The sequence below is a fragment of the Rhipicephalus microplus genome, unplaced genomic scaffold, assembly GCF_043290135.1.
Source record: "Rhipicephalus microplus isolate Deutch F79 unplaced genomic scaffold, USDA_Rmic scaffold_140, whole genome shotgun sequence".
NCBI classification, from domain to species: domain Eukaryota; kingdom Metazoa; phylum Arthropoda; class Arachnida; order Ixodida; family Ixodidae; genus Rhipicephalus; species Rhipicephalus microplus.
This window is the reverse complement of record NW_027464711.1, coordinates 488,867-511,280: the sequence shown is the minus strand read 5'-3', so window position 1 is coordinate 511,280 and position 22,414 is coordinate 488,867. Positions and strand designations below refer to the sequence as shown.

Sequence of the window (22,414 nt, the reverse complement as noted above, 5' to 3'; positions counted from 1 at the left end):
AGAGCGGCAAGCTCGGGTGTGATTAAGCCGGCACCTGAAGTAGTGGTGCACATGGACGTATGGCTGAAGAATATCAAAATGATCTATACAAATGCAGATGACCAAGAAACTATTGGTTATATTAAGATAGTTTTAGGCCACGTTTTTGCCACGCGTTGCAGGTTTATGTTTCGATACGTTTGGTTAAGCTTATTCAACGATGCACATCATGCACATCATAATCGTGTTTTGTTAGTGTCAAGCACTGTTGTAAGTCATCTGGAAAAAATGCAGCGTTTCGAAAACACCATGGCTTTTGTTCAAAGCATTCTTCAGCTTAAGATGGAAGAGGGGAGGGGTCCACTTCAGGCATTCATGTTCTATCTTCCAAGGTCCTGTGCTAGTGTAAGAGTATTCTAATTCGTCATTTTGTTTGCAAATATATACGGATTGCCTGAAAGTGTGTCACTTTGTATTGAATTTATGGCATTAAGGGGGCAGACTGGTCTTAGACATTATTTATTTCTTCAGTGATCTTGATCAAACTGCACAGGATTATGAAGTTTTTTCTTCTGATTTCAAATATTTAATTAGTTTTCCTGTAACTCATCTTGTTCCTGACATAACTTAAGTTCACCCCCTATTGTTTAGGGCTGCCATAGAAAAAAAGTGCTTAATTAAATGTGATATTTAAGATATGCCAACATAAACTAATGACTATAGATTGAAAGCATGCAATCGTTTTTTTGTTTTTAGACCATTCTTGGTTATTTTACAGCAAAATGAACTATCCATTTTCAAAAGCAGTTATAATTGTGTTACAATTTTATTTAATAAAAAGGCTTGTACTCTAAATTCTGCTCTCATACTTGCATTCTACATACATACAGGTTTCCATTGCAAAAAGAATTAAAAAGAATTATTTTTTTACCTGCCCTAGCTGCAGAGATATATAGGCCTCAATATTGAACAGTAGTAAATTTACTTTTTTGAGAAAAATGGAAAAAACTGAAAACACGCAGCTTCTTCAAAGAGCAACAATCATGGTGCGCATATTTTGCAATGCTCATAAAGGCGCTCATAAATTCATAGCAGAGCTTCTAACATAGGTCCAGGCAAATTATAAAGAAGCCTTGAAGTCGGTTCCCCATTTTTTTTTTTTTTTTCAGGTTCTGCATGTTAACCGCACCAAGAAAGAATCTGGACAGTTAGAATGACATTACAAAACAAGTTACCACTTCCTGGTGTGTGAAAATTTGCAGAGAGATAGAGAAATCCTTGCAGAAACGAAATATGTTAATTCTAAAAACTGAATTTTTTTGTCACTTTTTGGTCCCAAAGACCAGTCAGCCCCCTTAGAGCTGAGTGAAGTGCACCAGAAATGCGTTTTTATGGAAACGTATTCCTCAAAGTTCCAAAACTGCTTGTTTTATGCAAATATGGTCCCTTTCAAATGACTCAGAAGCTCAGGCCCACTTTTCTTTAGCCCAATTCTTCATGTGTTTATCGCCTAAGTGCATCCTCGGTAAGCTGCGATTGTACCCATAATGTCGCTGCTAATAAAATAATGTAACATGTTTATTAATACTCGTTTTCTATGATCCGCACGGTTGTTTTTCTGAGTTTTTAAGAAAAAATGAAGATGGGGTTTTTTAGATATTGACTTCTCAATAGATTTCTCAATAGGCTTGACTGTCGCGGGAATTGAAAGTTTGAGGCCATATATAATAACATTTTCACGGGGTCGGGACGTGGATGACTGGAGCAGACTGCAGGTCGAATAATAAACTGTTTATTAGGGCCGAACTTGTGGCCACGTGAAAGGAAAGTTAAATTACAGCAAGACACTGGCACTGATAGCGGCAAGTAGAGCGTCGGCCGTCGATAAATTGACAAGTGGTAAGTGCTTCGGCATTTATACACTCGCTATCGAATGTTCTAGTGTTATCGCTAGCGGGGACGTAGGTTCCAGAATACTCTGTAATGTTCACGAAGTGGGCGTAATCTTAACAAAACGATCTGCTACAGCCTCGAAGCTTCTCGAACATCGTAGGCGCAGTTTGCGCTGAGCGTAGTGTAACGGGGTGATAAAAAAAACCTGAGAAAAGGAACGTGGCGTTGCCCCCCCTCTGAAAAAGGCATTGTCCCGATGCTTTAGCAAAAGACGAAGGTACAATAATAAAGACAATAAGTATAAGCAATAAAGTGCAGCAACAACAACAAAATACAGTCCTCAGGTTTGTGCATGAAATGGCTTGAGGCACACGACATGGACGACTTCAGGTCGAGCACGGCGCTGTTGAAAGTTTGTACAGTCGACTCTCCATAATTCGAAGTCGCTTAATTAAAATTATCGGTTAATTGGAAGTGGAGTGGGGGTCCCGTTAGTTTTGCGTGCAGTTCAACAGGAAGAAATTCTCGTTAATTGGAAGCTGTAGGTCTGAAATTTTGGTTAATTCGAATTTATTTTCAATCGAATTCCCGGAGGAAATCGTAATGCTTGTTAAATTTCCTATTTTCGAAGTGCTAAACAACAATGCGTGTCCGATCGGCACCCAAAGGCATCGCAGTTGACCACAGCGCCGCAGCTCAAAGCGTCAGCTGATGGCATCGCAGTTGCATGCAGTGCCCCAGATCACGAAACGGCTGCTCTGGCGGTTCCGGTTCCGGGCCTCATTGTTGATCTCGTTACGGTCGTGTGCGGACTCGGCGTTTCCACGTGCGACGAAGCTCCACGTGCATTTACTATGGCAACTCGCGGGCCTTATCAGACGCTTGACTTGGGGTCTTGTACAGTGGGAGAAGAAGACACAAGTGAGCTTGACGTTGATGGTCTCCTGCCAGCTCTCGGTGACGTCCCTTTCGAGGAGTACATTGCCACTGATAGTTCGGTAGAAACGTGCGGTGCACTGTCGGACGCTGAGATCGTGGGGATGGTTCGGCCCAGCGAGCCTAGTCACGAAACTGAGGTTGACGACGCCGCCGCAAGTGAGCCACTACCGCGGGCTGCTGATTAGCCGCAGGCCTTGCCCTTGCGCAGCGGTTTTTCACTGCTGAGAGCAACGCCGAGGAAGCACTCGGGCACATATACAGCCTGCAGGACTTGCTTTCTGCTGCAAGATTCAGCAAACAGAAGCAAACGGCAATCACAGATTTTTTCTCATAAACTGCTTTGAAATAAATGTATTTTTTGTTCATTGTGGTTAATTGGAATTACGCTTAATTCGAAGTTTTTCGCGGTCCCCATGAACTTCGTATTAACGAGAGTCGACTGTAATGCCATTGGGAACAACCTCGTAGTCAAGTAGGCCGAGACGTCGAACTACTCTGTACGATCCGAAGTACCGTCGTAGAGGTTTTTCACTGAGTCCATGTCGGCGTATCGGCATCGATACACAGACACGGTCACTGGGTTGGTATCCAAGAAGCTTCGTCGAAAATTGTAATGGCGGCTTTCGTTCGCCTGCTGATTCTTGATGCGCAAGCGGGCGAGTTGACGAGCTTCTTCCACGCGCTGAAAGTAGACGATGACATCGAGCTTTTCTTCATCAGCAACGTTTGAAAGCATGGCATCGAGTGTCGTTGTCGGATTTCTTCCGTCGACCAACTTGTACGGTGTCATTTGTGCCGTTTCTTGTACGACTATGTTGTATGCGAAGGTTACGTACGGAAGAATGGCATCCCACATCTTGTGTTCGACGTTGATGTACATGGCCAACATGTCAGCGATGGTCTTGTTTAGATGCTGGGTGAGACCATTGGTTTGTGGGTGGTACGCTGTTGTACGGCGGGGACTTGTCTGGCTGTATGCCAAAATCGCTTGGGTTAGCTCAGCAGCAAATGCCGTACCTCTGTCGGTGATGAGGACCTCCGGGGTGCCGTGATGCAGGACAATGTTTTCAACGAAGAATTTGGTGGCTACCTCAGATGCGCTACCTTTCGGCAGGGCGTTCGTCTCGGCGTAGTGGGTAAGGTAGTCGGTAGCTATGACGATCCATTTGTTTCCGACAGCCGACGTCGGGAATGGCCCAAGTAAGTCCATGCCGATTCGCTGGAACTGACGGCGAGGTGGTTCGATGGGCTGCAGAAGTCCTGCTGGCCTTGTCGGTGGTGTCTTGCGTCGCTGTCAGTCCCGTCGTGGCCAGTAGTAATTCTCTTGTATTCTCGCAAGTGTGCGGAAACAACCAAGGTGGCCAGCCGATGGATCGTCGTGCAGGGCCTGCATAATTTCTGGTCGCATTGCCGAAGGCACGACGATAAGGTAGCAGGTTCGGGCAGGAGAGAAGTTCTTCACGAAGACGTTGTTCTTCAAGCAAAATGACGCCAATCCTCGTCTGAAGACTTTTGGGACGACACTGGTTCTACTAGCCCTCTCATTTCTGTCTCGCCTCGCTGTCGCTCGATGAAGATACAATGCAGTCAAGAAACAGAAAGACAGACGGCAGCGTGAGCGCTAACTTCGAAGTTTTGTCTAATGCATGCTCTTACAACACATGCTTGTTCATGCTCGTTCTGTGTTCATGAGTTGCGGAAGCGGAAGTTCACTCTTCGAATTACGATTGCGGGCCGTACTCGCCGTGAACATCGCACGCGCACGTCTTGAACTGATTGTCATAGCGTTGACTCATTGGCGAGAAGGTTCTATCAGCGCTTTGGACCTTGTGACGAAGACCACCGCGGGACAGTTTTTTGTACTCGCGATCGAGCATGTCGTACTTTGAAACATTGAGGACCGTGACCATGCACATTGCAGCCGTGCTTTCTGCTTGAAGTCGGGGCTAGGCCTAACTCTGCCCCGCACTTGGCGTGCTAGCAGGTATGTGAAAGAGAGATGCCGCAGTGTGTTTCGTCGCAAGGAACAAGTCACATTGGCCGCTGGTTCCTTAGAGCCGCGAATCTTGTGCATCGGTAGCAAACCCCAGCCATGTTCGCCACGCATCGATCGCTCGGAACAGTGGTGGGAGCGGCCAGCAATTTCGCGCGTCCGCGCCCAAACACGCGAAATGGGGCACGCTGCACACCATTTGATTTTTCGCTGCTGTAGCTAGGCTAGGCATAGCTAGGCATAATTCGTCATTAACAGACCGGAGATATGCGGCCTTCGCTTTTAAATTGGTACGTCGATATCCACGGTTCTATTTCTGTCTCGAAAGTATGCCAAGCGTTGTTTTAAAGTCAGAAGTTGTTGAATTTGGGTTACCGTGGTAGAAAAACTGCTAATAAAGGAGCCCTGACCACCTTGCCGGCCTCTCATTTCAATTATATCTGAATGTTTGTTGTGTAGAATCCGTAGTAAATGAAGCTCTATCAATGGAACAATTGGAAGGTCGGCATAACACCGTAAATTAGTTTATAGTTACCGAATGTCTGTTTAAAGTAAGTCCTTCATTATGTGATACCATACACTCAAATATCATTAAAACGAAGTTGCATCTTACACGAAAATAAGTCCGTCATATCCGTAAATTTGTTATAAAGGTGAATTCCTAACACAATATCAATTGCGAGCCTATTTTTCATTTAATTTCTTATAACCAATATTTTGTTATATCTGGGTTGATTATATCGAGCTTTGAGCATAGTACTGCAGGTTGTGGTTGATTTCGATTTCATTCGCTTGTATTGTTAACGTGTTTAGAATATTTATGTTCACAAGAAATGTGAATGGGATAAACATTTTGATGGTCCAGTGTACATTTTAGTGTTGTATTACGAGCATATCTTTCTTAAGGAACGAAATGGCGCTTTTGCGGCCACATAATGACCTATTATGTCATGGATGCCATGTTTACCATGGAAAAGGGCGTGCTGTCTAAGAAATAGAAGGCACTCTTGCCTAGTGAACAATAACTGTATTTTACCTACGCAATTCCTGCAACTGTTCCAGTCTCGTATTAAATAAAGCAGCATTTATTTCAGTAAGGCAAAATGATAAAAGTTATCGGTAAAGTTAAGTACTATTTCTTGGCATGGTAGCCGGCATGCGCTTTCCATCAGTAGCTTCCCCAGCTCTGTCAAGAAGAGTTGTTGCAGAGTGTAGAACCTATGGTCTGTGTCACTGAAATTCTACCTTATAACAATGTTGATAAGGTGTACTCCTGTATTCCAGGCATGCAAGGAGGCATGCGAGGAGCTGCATCATGTTTACGAAAATATTAGATGATGCTCGCACTTTTCCTGTTTCGCTCAATAGCCAACCAGCTTGCACCAAAGGGGACAGTTGCTTTTGCAATTGTTCAGAAAGGGAACAGTTGCTTTTGCAATTGTTCAGAATACAGCCCCTGTAGTGTACTCCAAATTATTTGGGGCAGCTGTTCTAGCATTTGGATGATTAGTGTTATTGATTTGTATATTTAGTGGATGCTAAGCTAGAGAGGGAAATGTTGAACTGCTGGACTGTTGTTGATAAAAATTTCAGGGATGGCTTATCTTCTCATTATGCCAACGGATTCTAAATTTTGGCACCCTAGCAGGTTTACAAGAAACCTTGTACCTGTTACAATGATCAGTGTGGCATTCCATCTTAAGAAAATTATCATTTTAAAAGTAATGAAAATATAAATTCTTTATAACTTCGTGTTGCATAGGAGTGTGCATTGTGCTTTTACATAGGATTGGATACAATTCTATGCAAAAGTTGCATAGGATTGTGTGTCTGAAGTGAGAAATTATTGTGCAGGAGCAGAGGAGCAGATCCTGCAGGAGTACCGGCTTCAGCATGGCGACTCCTTGGACATGACACTCAATGCCCTGGTGCAAGCATCTGGGAAGCTGGTGTTGCTAGACAAACTACTTCCTAAGCTTAAGGATGGTGGCCATCGTGTGCTCGTTTTCTCTCAGATGGTGCGCTGCCTGGACCTGCTTGAAGATTACCTTGTCCACAAAAGGTCAGCACTCTTGTGATCGCATACTTTGGGTGAATGTTATATAGATGATTTAAAAATGCTGTCTGCTGTGATGATTTGCCATGCTAATACTGAGTGGTGTCATTTTTTGACGACCACTATGGGTGAAATCTTTCTCATTTACTCTGAGCTTGACAGCTGATGATATATAGCCCATATTTATTTATTTTGAATGGGGCGCTGTTTTTTTTTTAAATCTTCATACGTTCTTCATGCAGGTATCCCTATGAACGAATCGATGGGAGAGTTCGTGGAAACCTTCGTCAGGCTGCCATTGATAGGTTTTGCAAACCAGGTTTGTTTTATTTGCTACTAATTTATGTATGCAGTCTGCACCCATTACCAGATATTCGCATACAATGTACCTAGGGGTATTATAGACCATTTTTTCTCACTTATTTTGGGCTGCCTTACAGCGGACTCGTGATAATTAAAACAAATTTCAACATTTTTGGTTGTTCTGCTGCGTTTTCAAAGCATTTTGAATCTGCTTGATTCAAACTGCTCTATTGCATTTATCCAGTTTAAATTCTTAATTTATGTTTATTTGTGCTGAGAAATGTCTGCTACCTTTGTTGCTTCTAGCTGAAAGTTTGCAATCTTGTATCAATAACAGTTGGATATGAAGCCAATTGTCTGCATACGAAGTGGCCAAACTACCTAAATAACTATGCCGCGCTGTCAGAGCTGCAGCTTTTCGCATTCTCTTGTGTTTGGCTGGATGCCGCTACAGTAAAAGCTCGATAATTCTACACCCGTTAATTCGGAAATTCGGATGATTCGGACGGCTCTATTGGTCCCGGCCAAAGTGCATGTTAATCTATGGGACCAAACCTTCGTTATTTCGTCGGAATTCGGCTCCGCACCGCTTAATTCGGACAAATGCCGACGGCTGCTGCTACAAAAGTGTGATAAAGCAGCGCTGGCACCACTGGAGTGAAACCGAAACATGAGTGGCATCGCCATCATCATTAACTAGTGGGGGCGATCGCAGCGTCACCGAACGTCGGCGTCTTCTTTCTTCTCCACTCAGCGCCTCCGACGTCATTTTCCCTTGTGTTGTCGTGTCGGAACCATCTCTTCTTGCGGAGTTCTCTTTTTCTTCCATTGTGACCGTATTTGCATGCCACCACCATCGTGCGCTACAGTGATGGCAACGCCGAAAAAGCGGCAGAACTACGACTCGAAGAACTTGGCGACTAAACTGGAAATTTTGGAAGCACTGAAGAACGGCGAATCGCGACAGCAGGTTATGACCAAGTACAACGTGAAGCGGAGCACGTTGGGAACGTAAGTGAAAAATTAACAACAGATTCGACAAGCCTTCGAAAGCGAGAAGTTTCATGCCTCTAGAAAGCGGTTGCGAACCGCAGCTCATCCCCAGCTCGAAGAAGCTTTGCTCCGGTGCATTACTGACTGTCACAACGCGCATCTGCCTTTGAGCAGACCTCTCATCATGGCGCAAGGTGAGAAGTACGCTGCAATGATGAACATTGAATCGTTCAAAGCGTCAGAAGGGTGGTTTGCGAGGTTTCGAGAGAGACACGAACTTGTCTTCAGGAGTGTGTGCGGTGAAAAGGCCAGTGTTGACGAAAGCGTGACCTCTGAGTGGAGAAATGTGAAGCTGCTGGAGCACATCGCCGCATATGAACCACGTGACGTGTTCAATGCAGATGAAACTGCTCTATTTTTCAGAGCCCTGCCCGACAAGACGGTGACTTTTAAAGGGGACGCGTGCATTGGTGGCAACAAGTGCAAGCAAAGGATAACTGTGCTTCTTGCCACCAATATGACTGGCACGGAGCGCTTGCCACTACTTGTCATCGGGAAGGCGCTTAAGCCACGTTGTTTTAAGAACGTCAAAAGCCTTCCTGTCAAGTACACAGCGAACAGGAAGGCATGGATGACATCGGACATTTTTCGCGGCTGGCTGCAGCAGTTGGACCGGCACTTCACGTCGAAGGACCGCAAGATAATTATGGTTGTTGACAACTGCAGTGCCCATAACTGTACAGTCGAACTGAAGAGCATCAAAGTAGTTTTTTTGCCGCCCAACACTATGTCTGCTCTTCAGCCGATGGACCAGGGTATTATTCACTATGTGAAGTCGAAGTACCGCAAGCACCTGCTAGAGCGAATGATCCTATGCTTACAAGCTGGAAAGTTGTATCAAGTGGACTTACTCGGCGCAGTGCACATCATCGCCCACGTGTGGAAAAACACTCCGCCGCAAGTCATCGCAAACTGTTTTTGGCACAGCGGTTTTGTGAGGCCTGAGCATGCAGCAGTAGCTGAAGATGGCATCGAGGTGTCAGCCGAGTCCACCGACGATGACTGCCCGACTTTCGATGCTGTCCCTCCCACAGATGTGACCTTTCAGGACTACATCGCGATTGATCATGGTGTCGCCACGAGTGGTCTCCTGACCGATCAAGAGATTATTAATGATGTCACGTCAAATCGTGATGAAGACCACGATTTTGACGAAGAATCATGCGAGGAGATATTGCCGCGACCTCATCGCACCTCACGGGAAGTCTCGGAGGCGCTGTTAATATTAAAGGACGCTTGCCTGAACACTCCCGACAGCTTGCGTGCTGTTGGCCATTTGGAACAGTTACGAAAAATTGTGATGTCAGCCGGAATCTGCGCGAAAACGCAGACAATTACAAAATACTTCAACAAATAAAAGTATGCTTCTGCAGCTTGATTTTAAATGTTGTTTTCCCTGTTCATTCGTTAATTCGGCATTCGGTTAATTCGGACAGTTTTTCCGGTCCCGTGAAATCCGAATTAACGAGCTTTTACTGTAGTATCGTTTTTCTTCAATGGTTTTCTTCGTAACATTGCCATCGTGTTGCTCGCTGTTTGTTTCCGACGCATGGCTCTTCTGCGAAACGACACGTCCATGCATCCAGTACCTAGTGCAACATTCGAGGACGAGTTCTGCGACGAAAAAACCCAAGATATGTTGACTCTTCAGGTCAAAATAGCCATCCTTGACCCCGTATCTGGAAACCGGAAAAAGAAGGATGAAGTTGCGAAATTTGGTACCCAACTAGTTCTGTCTACAATTTTAAACACTTAAGATGCGATTCACAGCGCTGTCGAGCGTGGAAGAGATGGCAAGAAGAAAAGGTTGAAGTCACAAACATACGCCAACGTCGACAAAGCTTTGTTTATGGACATGCAGGCATGAAAATTACCTTGTCAGGGCTCTGTTCTGCAGCAAAAAGCAAGGGATTGTGCTTGAATCCTGGGCTTCGATGGTTAAAAGGCAAGAAGAGGTGGCTCGGAGGTTTTAAATGTAGGTGCGGGATCATCGGCAAAGTGATCACTCGTGAGTTCTCTTCTGCGAATAGAGATGGCGCCGTCTTGTGGATCCAACAAGCTTCCAGGTATTTCAGAGTGCTATGAAGTGTCGGATGTGTGAAAAGCTGATGAAATTGCATTTTTCTATCAGTTGCATTCGAACCGTACCTAAATGCTTAAAAGGATACTGAACAAGAATTGGAAAAACCGACGAAACTTTAAACGTTCGACTCGGAGAATGCCACTGTTCTGATAAACGGAGTTTAGTTCCCCTAAATTTGAACAGTTGGTTGTATTTTTGATGGATTGTCAGCGCGTGGCAACTGCTCGTGACGGCGAGCCGCTACATCACACTCATCGAGGAGCATGCAGGATGGACGTGTTCTTGTCCTCCGCTTCATTTTCTCCACCTCTTCTTTCATCCCACTCTTTGCCTTCCACAAAAGCGCCCCAAATGGAAGCATTGTTCACTACTGTTGCTGTTCATATTGATTATGGGAACTGAAGTAGGAGTTGAGCAAGTCAAGAGATGCGGGCTACAGCTGGCATTATCGATTGATTGATTGATATGTGGTGTTTAACTTCCCAGAACCACCATATGATTATAGAGACGCTGTAGGGGAGGACTCCAGAAATTTCGACCACCTGAGGTTCTTAAATGTTCACCCAAATCTGAGCACACGGGCCTACAGCATTTTCGCCTTCATCGAAAATACGGCCGCCGCAGCCGAGATTTGATCCCACGACCTGCTGGTCAGCAGCCGAGTACCTTAACCATTGGACCACTGCGGTGGGGCGGCTGGCATTGTTGACTTACCTGTTTCGGGTGTGTGTGACGTCACCAAATGTCGCCTTTTCTAGTTCACAGCAAGGCCGCTAGATGCGGCAATTTGAGAAAAACGAATTCAATTCATCATTTTTCCGTAGTTTCTGCCTGCAATGAAGGTTGTCTCTACCAATTTAGCTGAAAATCGTGGCGACAAAAATTTTGTTATGTATTGCCCTTCAAAAGAGGCGTCTTCTATGGCAGAGAACAGAGCATACAGAGAGAGTCTTGCTGGTCACCGGCAAAAGTGCCCGACCTAGATGTTTCAAAGGAACCCGCAGGATGCCCGTAAAATATGTGGTGAACACGAAAGCTTGAATGACGTGCAATATATTTAGTGGCTGGCTAGCTGAATTCAACAATGATGCCAGGAGTCAATTACGCAAGATTTGTGTATTCATAGACAACTGCACTGCACACCACATAGATTGGCTCGAGCTCTGCAACTTATAACTGTAGTTTTTACCAGCGATCTGTACATTGCTCATCCAGTCACTTGATAAAGGAATTATTAACAATGTCAAGTGCTCGTACTGCTGACGACATCCAAAGACTGCTCCTGAACATTCGTCTGCTGTGAGAGAGAAAGTTAGACCTTGTTCAAGCAGTTGAATTGCTTGAAGCGTCCTGCTGAAAAAACAAGGGCTGAAATTGTTGCGAACTGTTTCCGCATGGCTTGGGTAACAAAAGAGTTTCAGGTTGAGCAAATCGACGCCGAAGAGGAGTAACTTTCTTGCCCATCCGATCTCATCGAAGCTTGGATCTTGCTGAGCATAAATGGAGGAGCCCCTGTACGATGTGCAGATTTGGGATTTTTTAACTGCGCTATCGCATCTGTGGAAATGGCAGATGAGGCTCTGGCAGAAACTGTCAAGAGACCGCAGTGACGACAACAATCCATAAAAGGACGACTCAACATGCGCAATGCCCTCCACGAAAGAGGTGCGGGAAACCATAAACATTTCGCGCCCCGCTGTGGGCTTAGTGGACGAAGATGGAGCAGCATTGTGGTCATTGACGTCGTACGAACGGTCACTGCTGCCATTCATCATGAACAAGCAAGAAAGCAAAATCGTGCAGTTTTTTACCGAGAAATGAATGTTTTTGGCGAGCTCTGCTGTCTGTTACCTCTCTTGCTTACTTGAGCCTTTCTTTTCCTTAAAATTTTCATACTGAATCTGCATATGATGAAATTCTCTTTATAACGAAGTTTTTTTGGGAGTTTGTCAATATTGTTTTATCTAGATTTAACTGTAAACAGATAGGTGCACATTAGTTCGCACCTACCAATCCCCCTTCCCTCCCCGTCTCCTGTGAAGGCAGGTTCACTACAGAGAAGGGGTGGCATAGCGCAAGTACAAAGAAAAATCCACACTGCCCTGAAGCCACACTTCAAGGTTAAATGAACATGTTACTCTCGCATCGATTCTTCCTTTTTTTTTAGTTTAAAGGCTTGTTACGCTGCCTTATATACTTTAAGTATAGTAAATTTTAAAAGTGGCGTATTTTTACAGGTTATTTGCATTCTACAAAAAGTAAAATCTCACTACTATTCAAACTTGCTTTCACTTCCTTTGAATCGTAAAGAATGACATCTGCCTTGTTTCAATTTTAAAAAATATTGTGCAGGTTAGTTGGGTCATGACAAATGATGCCAGTTTTTCTTGTAATATGTTATATGTACTATTGGATTCAGAATAATTTGAATGACACCACTACTTGCACAAGCCTAATAAAAACCCACTTGTGCACAAGCAACAAAGGCAGCAGATATTTCCAAGCATGAGCAAAAAGTTGGAATTAACTGAATTTGGGCACTGAAATAATATGAATGAAGTGACTTTAAGATGCATTGAACACATAGTAGGCCAACCAAAAATTTAAGATTTGTTTGAATGAACCAGAAGTTTTAATTAAAGTTTGAATTATCAAGTGGTTTTGGTGCATACCTAAGTGGTTATTATTATTATTAGTGTAACAGATATTGACTGCATGCACTTGGCAATAATTATGCATAGTTTTGTCTTGTACACCTGACCGTGTTAGTTGTAGGTATTAATTTTTCTTCGATGGTGAACTTGTAAAGCCTATATGAATGTGCCTGAGAAGCTGATGTCAATATTTTTTCTTTCTTTTCAGATTCTGACAGATTTGTGTTTCTGTTGTGTACAAGGGCAGGTGGCTTGGGCATCAATCTCACTGCAGCTGACACTGTAGTAATTTTCGACTCCGATTGGAACCCACAAAATGACCTTCAGGTCTGTTACTCAAGCACATTTGTATTACTGACCTGAAAAGCTTAAAGCTTTTTCATTTATTCCATGAAGGCTGATTGTTTTATTTGCATTTTCTTTATACAGGCGCAGGCTCGTTGCCACAGAATTGGACAATCAAAGGCTGTCAAGGTGTACCGTCTCATATGTCGGAACACATATGAACGAGAAATGTTCGACAAAGCCAGCCTGAAGCTTGGTCTGGACAGGGCAGTCTTGCAGTCAATGAACTCTCAAAAGGAGAGTGTTGGAACCAATCAGCAGCTTACTAAGCAAGAAATTGAAGATCTTCTTCGTAAGGGTGCCTATGGTGCCATTATGGATGATGATGGTGAAGGCAACAATTTCTGCGAAGAAGACATTGACCAAATTTTGCTACGTCGCACACACACCATCACCATAGAATCTGAAGGGAAAGGTTCTACATTCTCCAAGGCCTCCTTTACTGCTTCATCCACGCGCAGCGATATAGAAATTGATGATCCCAACTTCTGGGAAAAGTGGGCCAAGAAGGCAAACTTGGATGTGGATGAGCTGAAAGGCAGAAATGAGCTAATCTTGCAAGAACCTCGGAGGCGCACTCAGACTAAGCGTTTTGGCACTGATGACAACATGTTGGACTTGTCAGAGCTGGAGTCTAGCGATGAGGATGATGAAACAGGAGTCCGGACTCGGGGAAGCCGGCGTTCACGTCACCGTGACTCTCCCATAATTGGTGGCCGAGCACGTCGTGGTGGCCGAGCCAGTCGTGGTTTCTGTGAGGATGAATTCTTAGGTGATATTGCACCTGGAAACTGGACACGCACTGAGTGCTTCCAAGTGGAGAAAGGATTGCTCACTTTTGGTTGGGGCCGTTGGGAAGAGAGCATAGCGATTGGACTTTGGCGACGACGAGTCATGCCAAAAGATGTAGAGGACATCTCCAGGGTTGTGGTGAGTATTTCTGGGTTCTAAGTTGTCTGAGGTCTTTTGATTCAGCTATAGTATTCAGTGCTAGGAATGTTGTTTAATTTGTCTTGCAACTTTTGCAGCTCTTGTACTGTCTGCGGCACTACAAGGGTGATGAGAAGATCAAGGGCTTCATTTGGGATCTGATAGCACCTTCTGAAGATGGCGAGACTAGGATCCACAAAAATCACTCAGGTCAGTCATTGGGCCAATATTAAAAAAAAGTGTGTATTGTTTTCTTTGGAGCCCCCTCTTTTTGCAGTGTTTTAAAAAGTGTCCGATTTGAAATGTCTACGAAGGATTAGCCATTTTCTAAAAATATGTATGGGTGCCTGTGGCACTTATTTCTGGAGTATGTAGTGTATGGGGTCTCGATATGAGATTGCAGTGTGGAGTCTCGATATGAGATTGTCGCTCCCGGAACACACAGAGACAGCAGACACGGTTTGACCAAACCAAACAAACACATTTATTCAATTACTTTCTCATCAATGATATCGTCAGCCGAATCAAATATATTTCTAGTGATTAACATGCTAAATACTCTTATATAATACTCATATACACTCAAACATGAGAACAAATGCAAGGTAACGCGAAGGCGGTGCCTCCAATGCTCTACTCGCCACGAGGGGGCCCACGGGAAACTACCTGCGGCGGCGTCCTCATGGACCATGGGAGATGACTGTTCACGCCACCTTTCACATGCCAAAGAGCTGCTCATGTCTCATCTGCTCCCACCCAACCTCGCTGCCAGGCATCACTGCTGGCACTACCGTGCTAACCATGGCGATGATTACAATGGTGAACTCTCGCGAGCACTGCGCCACCTACTGTTCAGCAGCTGTTAACCCCTAATGTGTCCTATGTGCGAGTTACGTGTGCGCCACGAGGCAAAAATGACTTTACAGGGGTGATAGTGACTTTATAAGTGGTAAAGGCAATAATGGTAAAAGTGAGGAACTGAAAGTTCTCAGAATTTGTGCGGGAACTTTGAATTTGTTAAGCATGGCAGTTATGATGGATGTGAATAGATGTCCTTGGCACATAATCAATTGCAGAAGTATTTAGTTGATTGTAGTCTGTGCTGCCAAGGTGCCAGCCTTTGTGCACCAGTCTACCAGTCAAATTGTGGTTTGAAGTGCTTATGGCTGGTGTTTTGGTGGTGTCTGCAGGTTCTAAATTGTAAAGAAGTTTTATTCCAGACATGTTCAGAAATGCAGCAAACTTTGCACTAACTCCCACAATGTTACTGTTGTTTGTTGCCATGTTAAAAGGAAAACACAACGTCCCACTGATGCACCTTCCTTTTGTTTGCGAAAAGGCAGTAAGTGGCACTTTATTTCTCTTTGAGAAATAAATTTCAGTATACTTTGGGACGTTACTGTTCCATAACCCTCTTTTTCTCTGTGAAGTGAGGCTTCATGTAATTCATGTCACTTATGCTCATCTTTCAGAGCCAAATTTAACATCCCTTATATAATTAACGGGAGCATCATTGTTTTCATAATCTAAAGACTCAGGGGTGGAAGTGCTGCGCCAATTGCGTCATGCTGTGCCAATCTGACCTGCTGCGCCAAGCCTTGCCTTAACGGCAATTCGCACGTGCAAAGCCAAATTTAGTTGAATGTTTTGTCATCGATCGACCAACACATGTGTGCTATACAAAGGATGCAACCGCGTCCATATAAATTTCCGAGTCCATATCAAACGTGTTATTTTGGATCATGCATGAATCTTTCGGCACATGAACACAATGAGCGATTCTTGTTAAGGTGGCGTTTGTGTGAATACCTCATTATGCGACATATACTGTATGTACTCTAATCTAGGCCGCCCTCGAATCTAGGCTCACGCAAGAAATTAGCAAGGCCAGAAAAAAAAAACTTTCCTCGAATGTTGGTCGAGCTTTTGACGCACTGAGGTCCTTCGTCGCAGGCTGAATCCAGACCAATTCATGAAGCGTGTTCTCCAGTCCGTAATGGCTTCAAAACAGGCTTGTGAGACACTTTTCGCGATGGCGATTTCTCTGGCCTCCGCCAGAATAATTTCAGTCGTCACGGGCATTCCCTCGTCCCTCTGTTCTCGAACAAAATCAACCGGTACCTTGAGATCGGCGCATTGAGGGCCGTAATGTCGCTAGCGCGGCCGGACCTTCAGGCAGGCGGCAGTGGCGGCCGAATCATGGTACTCGAATCTTAACCGACCCCCCCCCCCCCCCCCACTTTCGCACATCGTTTTTTCGAAAAAAAAAAACAAAAAAAAACATTGGCTTAGATTCGAGTATATACGCTTAGATTCGAGTATATACGGTATGTTTTAACGGAAAAGCTGTTAGGCAAACTATAAAAGCGACAGTAGTGTTGCAAAAAAACTCGCCGCACCGCAACCACCGAGCATAGCACGCGCTCTGTGGTTGCTCGGCAATGGTGCGGCAAGATTTTTGCCATATAAACTGAAAAAAAAAAAAAAAAAACAGTGTAAACAGCGAATGGATGACTGAAATAGCAATAATTTGTAATGTTTTAATGGTGATGCTGCATGCGCTCTTTTCTTTCTATTTTTGTTACCGCACTTTTACGCGTGTAACGGTGCCTTGCACAAACCGCGACTCAATGACTGGGGACTTCCGAGATAATGTTACAACCATCCCATGAGAGTATGCGCACAGCGAGTACATTACAGTACGTTCTGAAACTTACGAGGCCGCTAGCAATAACGCTGGAATCTTCAGTGGCACATGTACAAATGCCGATACACTTTGCTGCCTGGCAGATTATCAAATGCCCACGCTCTATGTTCGCTGCTATAAGTCTACAACGTGTATTGCTTGTAAGTGATGTTTTGTTTTCCGGGCACAGGTTCGCCCAATAAAAAAGATCACTCATGCAAACAGCGGCTGCTGCCTTCATCGACATCACGACCCCAGGACAATACGTAGGCTGACAGCTAACTCTTTTGGATATGACATCACGACACTCACAACTATAAAACGCTGGTGTAAGAGAATAAGTACGTCCACTCCCGGAAGAAATGCTCTTAACGCACAATCTCGTCCCATTGAGAGCGCACGGTGTAGAACGGTACGAGCCGTGCACGGATGCTTGCCGATATTGCGCCCGCCTGCTATCGCAACTACGCCCTTGATTAGAATCAAAGTTCACAGCTGTTGCTCAAAGGACCCCCTTTCTCCCGCATCTTTTCATGCTTGGTCAAGACAGGCGGCGTGTTTCCTCTCGGCTTGAGCATTCAATGACAGTTCTAACACGCAGTGGGATGCAAACACGTGTGTAGAAAACAGATTGAAGATGGAGCTCGGAGGCGAGGAAGAAGAAGTAGCCAGGGGCACGCTCTGTTCATTTTTTTTTTCCTGTTCTGTCAACAATAAACCGAAGACGTATCGGTTCTGCGGTCTCTCTGGTCCTTCTGAAACATGGTGCCGTGACCAGGAGGATCTAAAGACAGGCGCACAGACTTCAACCCCATTCGCAACAACGGGTTGAAGAACGAAGCAGCGGCGTCTGGCTCAAGGACGAACCATCGAGAGAAGGACCAAGACCGACGACTGTTGGCGACGCACATAAACAGGCAAGAGCTCTTTGAACACGTTTTAAGCATGAATAAAGAGGTCCTATCGAAGAAGTGGAAGACGCTTCGAGCAAATGTGACGACGCTTACGAGCGAAATCGATAAGAAGATAGAAGAAGACGCCGATCGAGCGCAACTTATGACGCTTCTGAACCAGATGAAGAGCGTGTCACAGACGTTAAGACAAGTTAACGAACAGATTGAACCGTTCATTGAAGAAGACGATGTGGAGGCGGAATTTGAAAGAGTTTTGCATTATGAGATGAAAATCGTCGCTGCAACGACAAAAATAGAGGAGCAATTACGCGAAATAGAACAAGCGACGCAACTGACTACGAGAATAGTCACAGAACAGGCGAGCTCAGCGCAAGGTACTAACCAAATCTTGGAGACGCAAGAGCTTGTTAAGTTGCCACGCCTTGAAATGATCAAGTTTGATGGAAAAAAAACAGCATGGCCAAGGTTTTGGCATCAGTTCGAGACATCGGTGCAAAATAGAGCGAACATGCCGAAGAATAAAAAATTTAATTACCTTCTGGTGTCTCTCAGCGGGGAGGCTGCGTTTCTCATAAAAGGTTTGCAGTTTTCTGATCAGAATTACGAGCATGCAGTCGCTCTTCTGAAAGAAACCTTCGGACGAGAAGATAATTTGAGAGAGACCTACATAAAAGAGCTTGCAAACTTGGAAGCAGTGAAGTGTCCTAAAGATGTAGATGGGTTGAAAAAACTCTTCCAAAAGTTGCAAGTGAACACACGAGCACTGCAGTCGTTAGGAGTGGAAATGGATAGTTATGCCACGGTGATAGCTCCTGTTGTAAAATCTGCGCTACCGGTGGATATGAGGATTGAGATGAAGATGAAGGAAATAGAGAAAGGTGACAACAGACCAGCAACTACGGAATCGAACTCAGCGTCAAGAGACAGCACGAGCAGTTTGAAAGAAATTATGCAGTTTTTAAAGTTATATATACGCAGCAGAGAAGAAACTCGAGAGGAAAAATACAATGTGACCCGGTCACCGCACAGTATGAGGCGGACTAGAACATCTACGCTTCAAAGCATATCGATTAAAAAATGCATCTTCTGTGAGATGACTGGACACTACACGGAAGATTGCAGAAGAAGCATTAGTATGCAACAGAAGAAAGAAGCCTTGCAACGGGAACGAAGGTGCTTCAGATGCACCAGACCTCGCCACACGGCGAAGATATGCCGCACTAACGTACGCTGCAAAACATGCAAGGGAAGGCATGCGACATCTATGTGTCGACCACGCACGCCTGCAGGAAAGTCAGCACAGCAGCAAAGCGGTAATGATGTTGAGCAAGTGCGTAAAAGCGCGCAACCTGACCGGTTAGACACCAGCAAGTCCTGCAACATGCACGTACAGCAATCTGGTGAACACAAGTGCATACTACTGCAGACAGCCTTTCCGTGGACAGAGGGACAAGACAGCGGGTGTTACTCACGTATTCTGCTCGACAATGGGAGCCAGAGGTCATTCATCCTCAAAAGATTGTCAAGAAAACTAGTGTGCAAGGTAAAAAGATCCGAAAGGATTACTGTAGGATTATTTGGAGGAGGAGAGATGGAACTAGACATGAAAGTCGTCGAGGTCAGCGCGAGGAAGGATCCCATCTCAGAGCCAGTCACGATTAAGGCACTGGAGATAGAAGTTATATCCTGTGACATGCTACCATCACCACCGTTGACAATACACGAAAGAGCAAGATCGATGGGAATTTGTTTGGCTGATGACAACGAGAAGACGGACAAAGAAAGAAAAAATATGGAAACTTCTATATTAATTGGAGCAGATTATTACTGGACTGTAGTCACTAGTCACATTTGCGAGATTCATCCAAAAGTAATGGCAATAGAAACAATATTGGGATGGATGGTCCAAGGTCCTGTAGGACTTCATTTTGTGCCGATGAAATCGACGGTTATGGTACTCAAGGTCAGTGCCAAGTTGGACACGACTGTGGATGAACTGCAGAGATTCTGGGACTCGGAAAACATGGGCATCAAGGAGAAACCAGCAACAAAGATGAATGATGAACATGTGCTAGACTACGTCTGACAAACAATGGAGTTCAAGGCAGGAAGATACCAAGTGCGGCTACCATGGAAGGAAAACGTGACATTGGACGACAACAACACCATCGCAGAGAAGAGGCTTATCCAGGTGACCAAGAAATTATGCAAGGATAAAGATGAGCTCCTAGCCTATGACAAAGCTATTCGAGAGTACTTCGAGCAAGAAATAGCAGAAAACGTCGAAGAAAATGCTGGATCTGATATACAGAACAAATTTGTATACTACATGCTGCATCAAGCAGTAATTAAGAAGGACCGAACAACGACAAAAATACGGATCATCTTTGACGCATCGTCAAGCCAGAATCCAGGTGAATTATTGAATGACAACTTGGAAAAGGGGCCAAACCTAAACCCCGACATCACAAGCTTGCTGCTGAACTTTCGACATCACAAGATCGCTACGTCAGCCGACGTGAAAAACGAATTCTTGCAGATCAAGATACATGAAAATGACCGAGACGCACTGCGATTTATGTGGTGGGAAAGAATACCCAGCGAAGATATGCCAACCCCCGAAGATAAAAAGGTGGAGGATGACGAGGGTTACTTTCGGAACTACACCAAGTAGCTTCCTTCTAGCAGCCACGATTCATTGACATTTGGATAAATTCGAAGAAAAATATCCTGCAGTTGTGGCGCAACTCCGGAAAGGAATCTACGTCGATGACGTTTTACTGGGAGCCGACGAATACTCGACATCGACAAAGATATACAAAGAACCCGAGATATTTTTCGCAATGTGGGAATGAATTTAAGAAAATGGATTTCAAATGATGCCGAGCTAAGAAAACTCTTTGATGAAGAAGGAAAGGATCTGGATCGAGGGATAAGAAAAGAGGGACACATCAAAATTTTGGGACTGAAATGGAATTTTGTAGACAACGTGTTGAGCTTTCCCGACACTACATGGCGAAATGATAAGGACATGAGACAACTCTCAAAAAGACAGGTTTTGCAGGCCACGGCAAAGCTATATGACCCTTTAGGTTTTTTGACACCGTCTTCAGTTACAGCAAAAATATTGCTGCAAAAAATTTGGATGGATAAACTGAAATGGGATGACCCGTTACCAAGCCAGCAGAGATCTGCTTGGAAGGACTGGTCGGAGAAGCTTCAGCACTTAGATGACTTCACCGTTAACAGATGCTATGACAACAGGCAAGCTGAAGTGAAAGCATCGACTCTACACGTGTTCTCCGATGTGAGTCCAATGGCGTATGGAGCAGCAGCATACATTGTAACAGAATACTCCGATGGAAGCCATGAAGCCAATTTAATCATTGCAAAAGGTAGAGTCGCTCCAATCAAAAAGATTACACTAGCAAGATTGGAGTTGTTGGCGGCCACAATATCAGTCAGATTGGCCAGTCATATAACTGAGAATTTCATCAGGAAACTATCGAATGTGAAATTCTGGACTGACTCTCAAATTGTATTATACTGGATAAAGTTTAACAAGGCGAAAGATCTGTTTGTTCGCAACCGCGCAGCAGAAATTAAAAGCAAGTCCAATGAGAGTCAATGGGGTTATGTTAAAAGTGATGAAAATTCTGCGGATTTGATGACAGGACCCACGTGGATCAAGAATGAAAAACAAAGGCCTGATTATGACATCACGCAAGAATCGGACTGTGATGACAACAAAGACGAAGAAAAGACCGTGGCAAGCTTAACTACCACCACGAGTGAAGAAAAAATAATTGATGTGAGCAGGTTTGGATCATACAAGAAAGCGTTACGAGATACCGCTTGGGTGATGCGTTATATAGGAAACCGAAGAAAAGAAAGGAAAACAGGTTCGCTGACAGGAGAAGAATTGGACAAGGCAGAGTTTGTGCTGATAAAGCAGGAGCAGAAAACGCTACAAAATGCAGTGACACGGATATATGACAACATGAATCTGTACGGCACGAACATCTTCGAAGATGATCAAGGTGTCCTAAGAGTAAAAGGGAGGCTTCAGTGGAGTGATTTGAGCTTTCATGAGAAGCATCCTATTATTTTACCAAGAGAAAGTCACTTTTCAGAACTCCTAGTTCTGAACGCACATCAAGTCACGTCACAATGCACGGTGGCGTTGCGGCAACATGGACACATCTAAGAACGAAGTTTTGGATTGTGCGTGGCCGACAGATGGTGAAATATGTGATAAAAAAATGCATCACATGTAGGAGATTCAATTCTAGACCAATGGCACAAGAAATTCAACCACTACCAGCTGACAGGATAACACAGACGAGGCCATTCGACACAGTTGGTATAGACTTTGCTGGACCGCTAAATGCTCAATAGGAGAAAGGCGAAAAAGTTACAAAGTTTTACATTGTGATATTTACGTGTGCAGTAACAAGAGCCATACAACTGGAGTTGGTCAAGAGGATGTCATCAGAAGCGTTTATACAAGCATTCTGAAGATTCGTAGCTAGAAGAGGATTGTGTACAACTATTTACAGTGATAATGCAAGAGCATTCAAGAAATC

General features: G+C 44.4%; 1 protein-coding gene and 1 non-coding gene across 7 annotated transcripts in view; both read left to right on the top strand.

Annotated features, from left to right (window-relative positions):
• The window catches only part of kis (chromodomain helicase DNA binding protein kismet), a 228,849-nt gene that overhangs the window by 53,020 nt on the left and 153,415 nt on the right, over positions 1-22,414 (top strand). For all 6 annotated transcript variants that reach the window (XM_075885419.1, XM_075885418.1, XM_037427719.2 and 3 more), the window contains exons 15-19: positions 6,659-6,866; positions 7,103-7,179; positions 13,162-13,280; positions 13,383-14,228; positions 14,327-14,438. In XM_075885419.1, coding sequence (XP_075741534.1) covers positions 6,659-6,866; positions 7,103-7,179; positions 13,162-13,280; positions 13,383-14,228; positions 14,327-14,438 — 1,362 coding nt within the window. The remainder of the gene's footprint in view (positions 1-6,658; positions 6,867-7,102; positions 7,180-13,161; positions 13,281-13,382; positions 14,229-14,326; positions 14,439-22,414) is intronic.
• On the top strand, positions 6,929-7,018 carry LOC119177437 (small nucleolar RNA U6-53/MBII-28). Its single transcript, XR_005110613.1, has one exon. It is a non-coding gene; the product is annotated as a small nucleolar RNA U6-53/MBII-28 (small nucleolar RNA).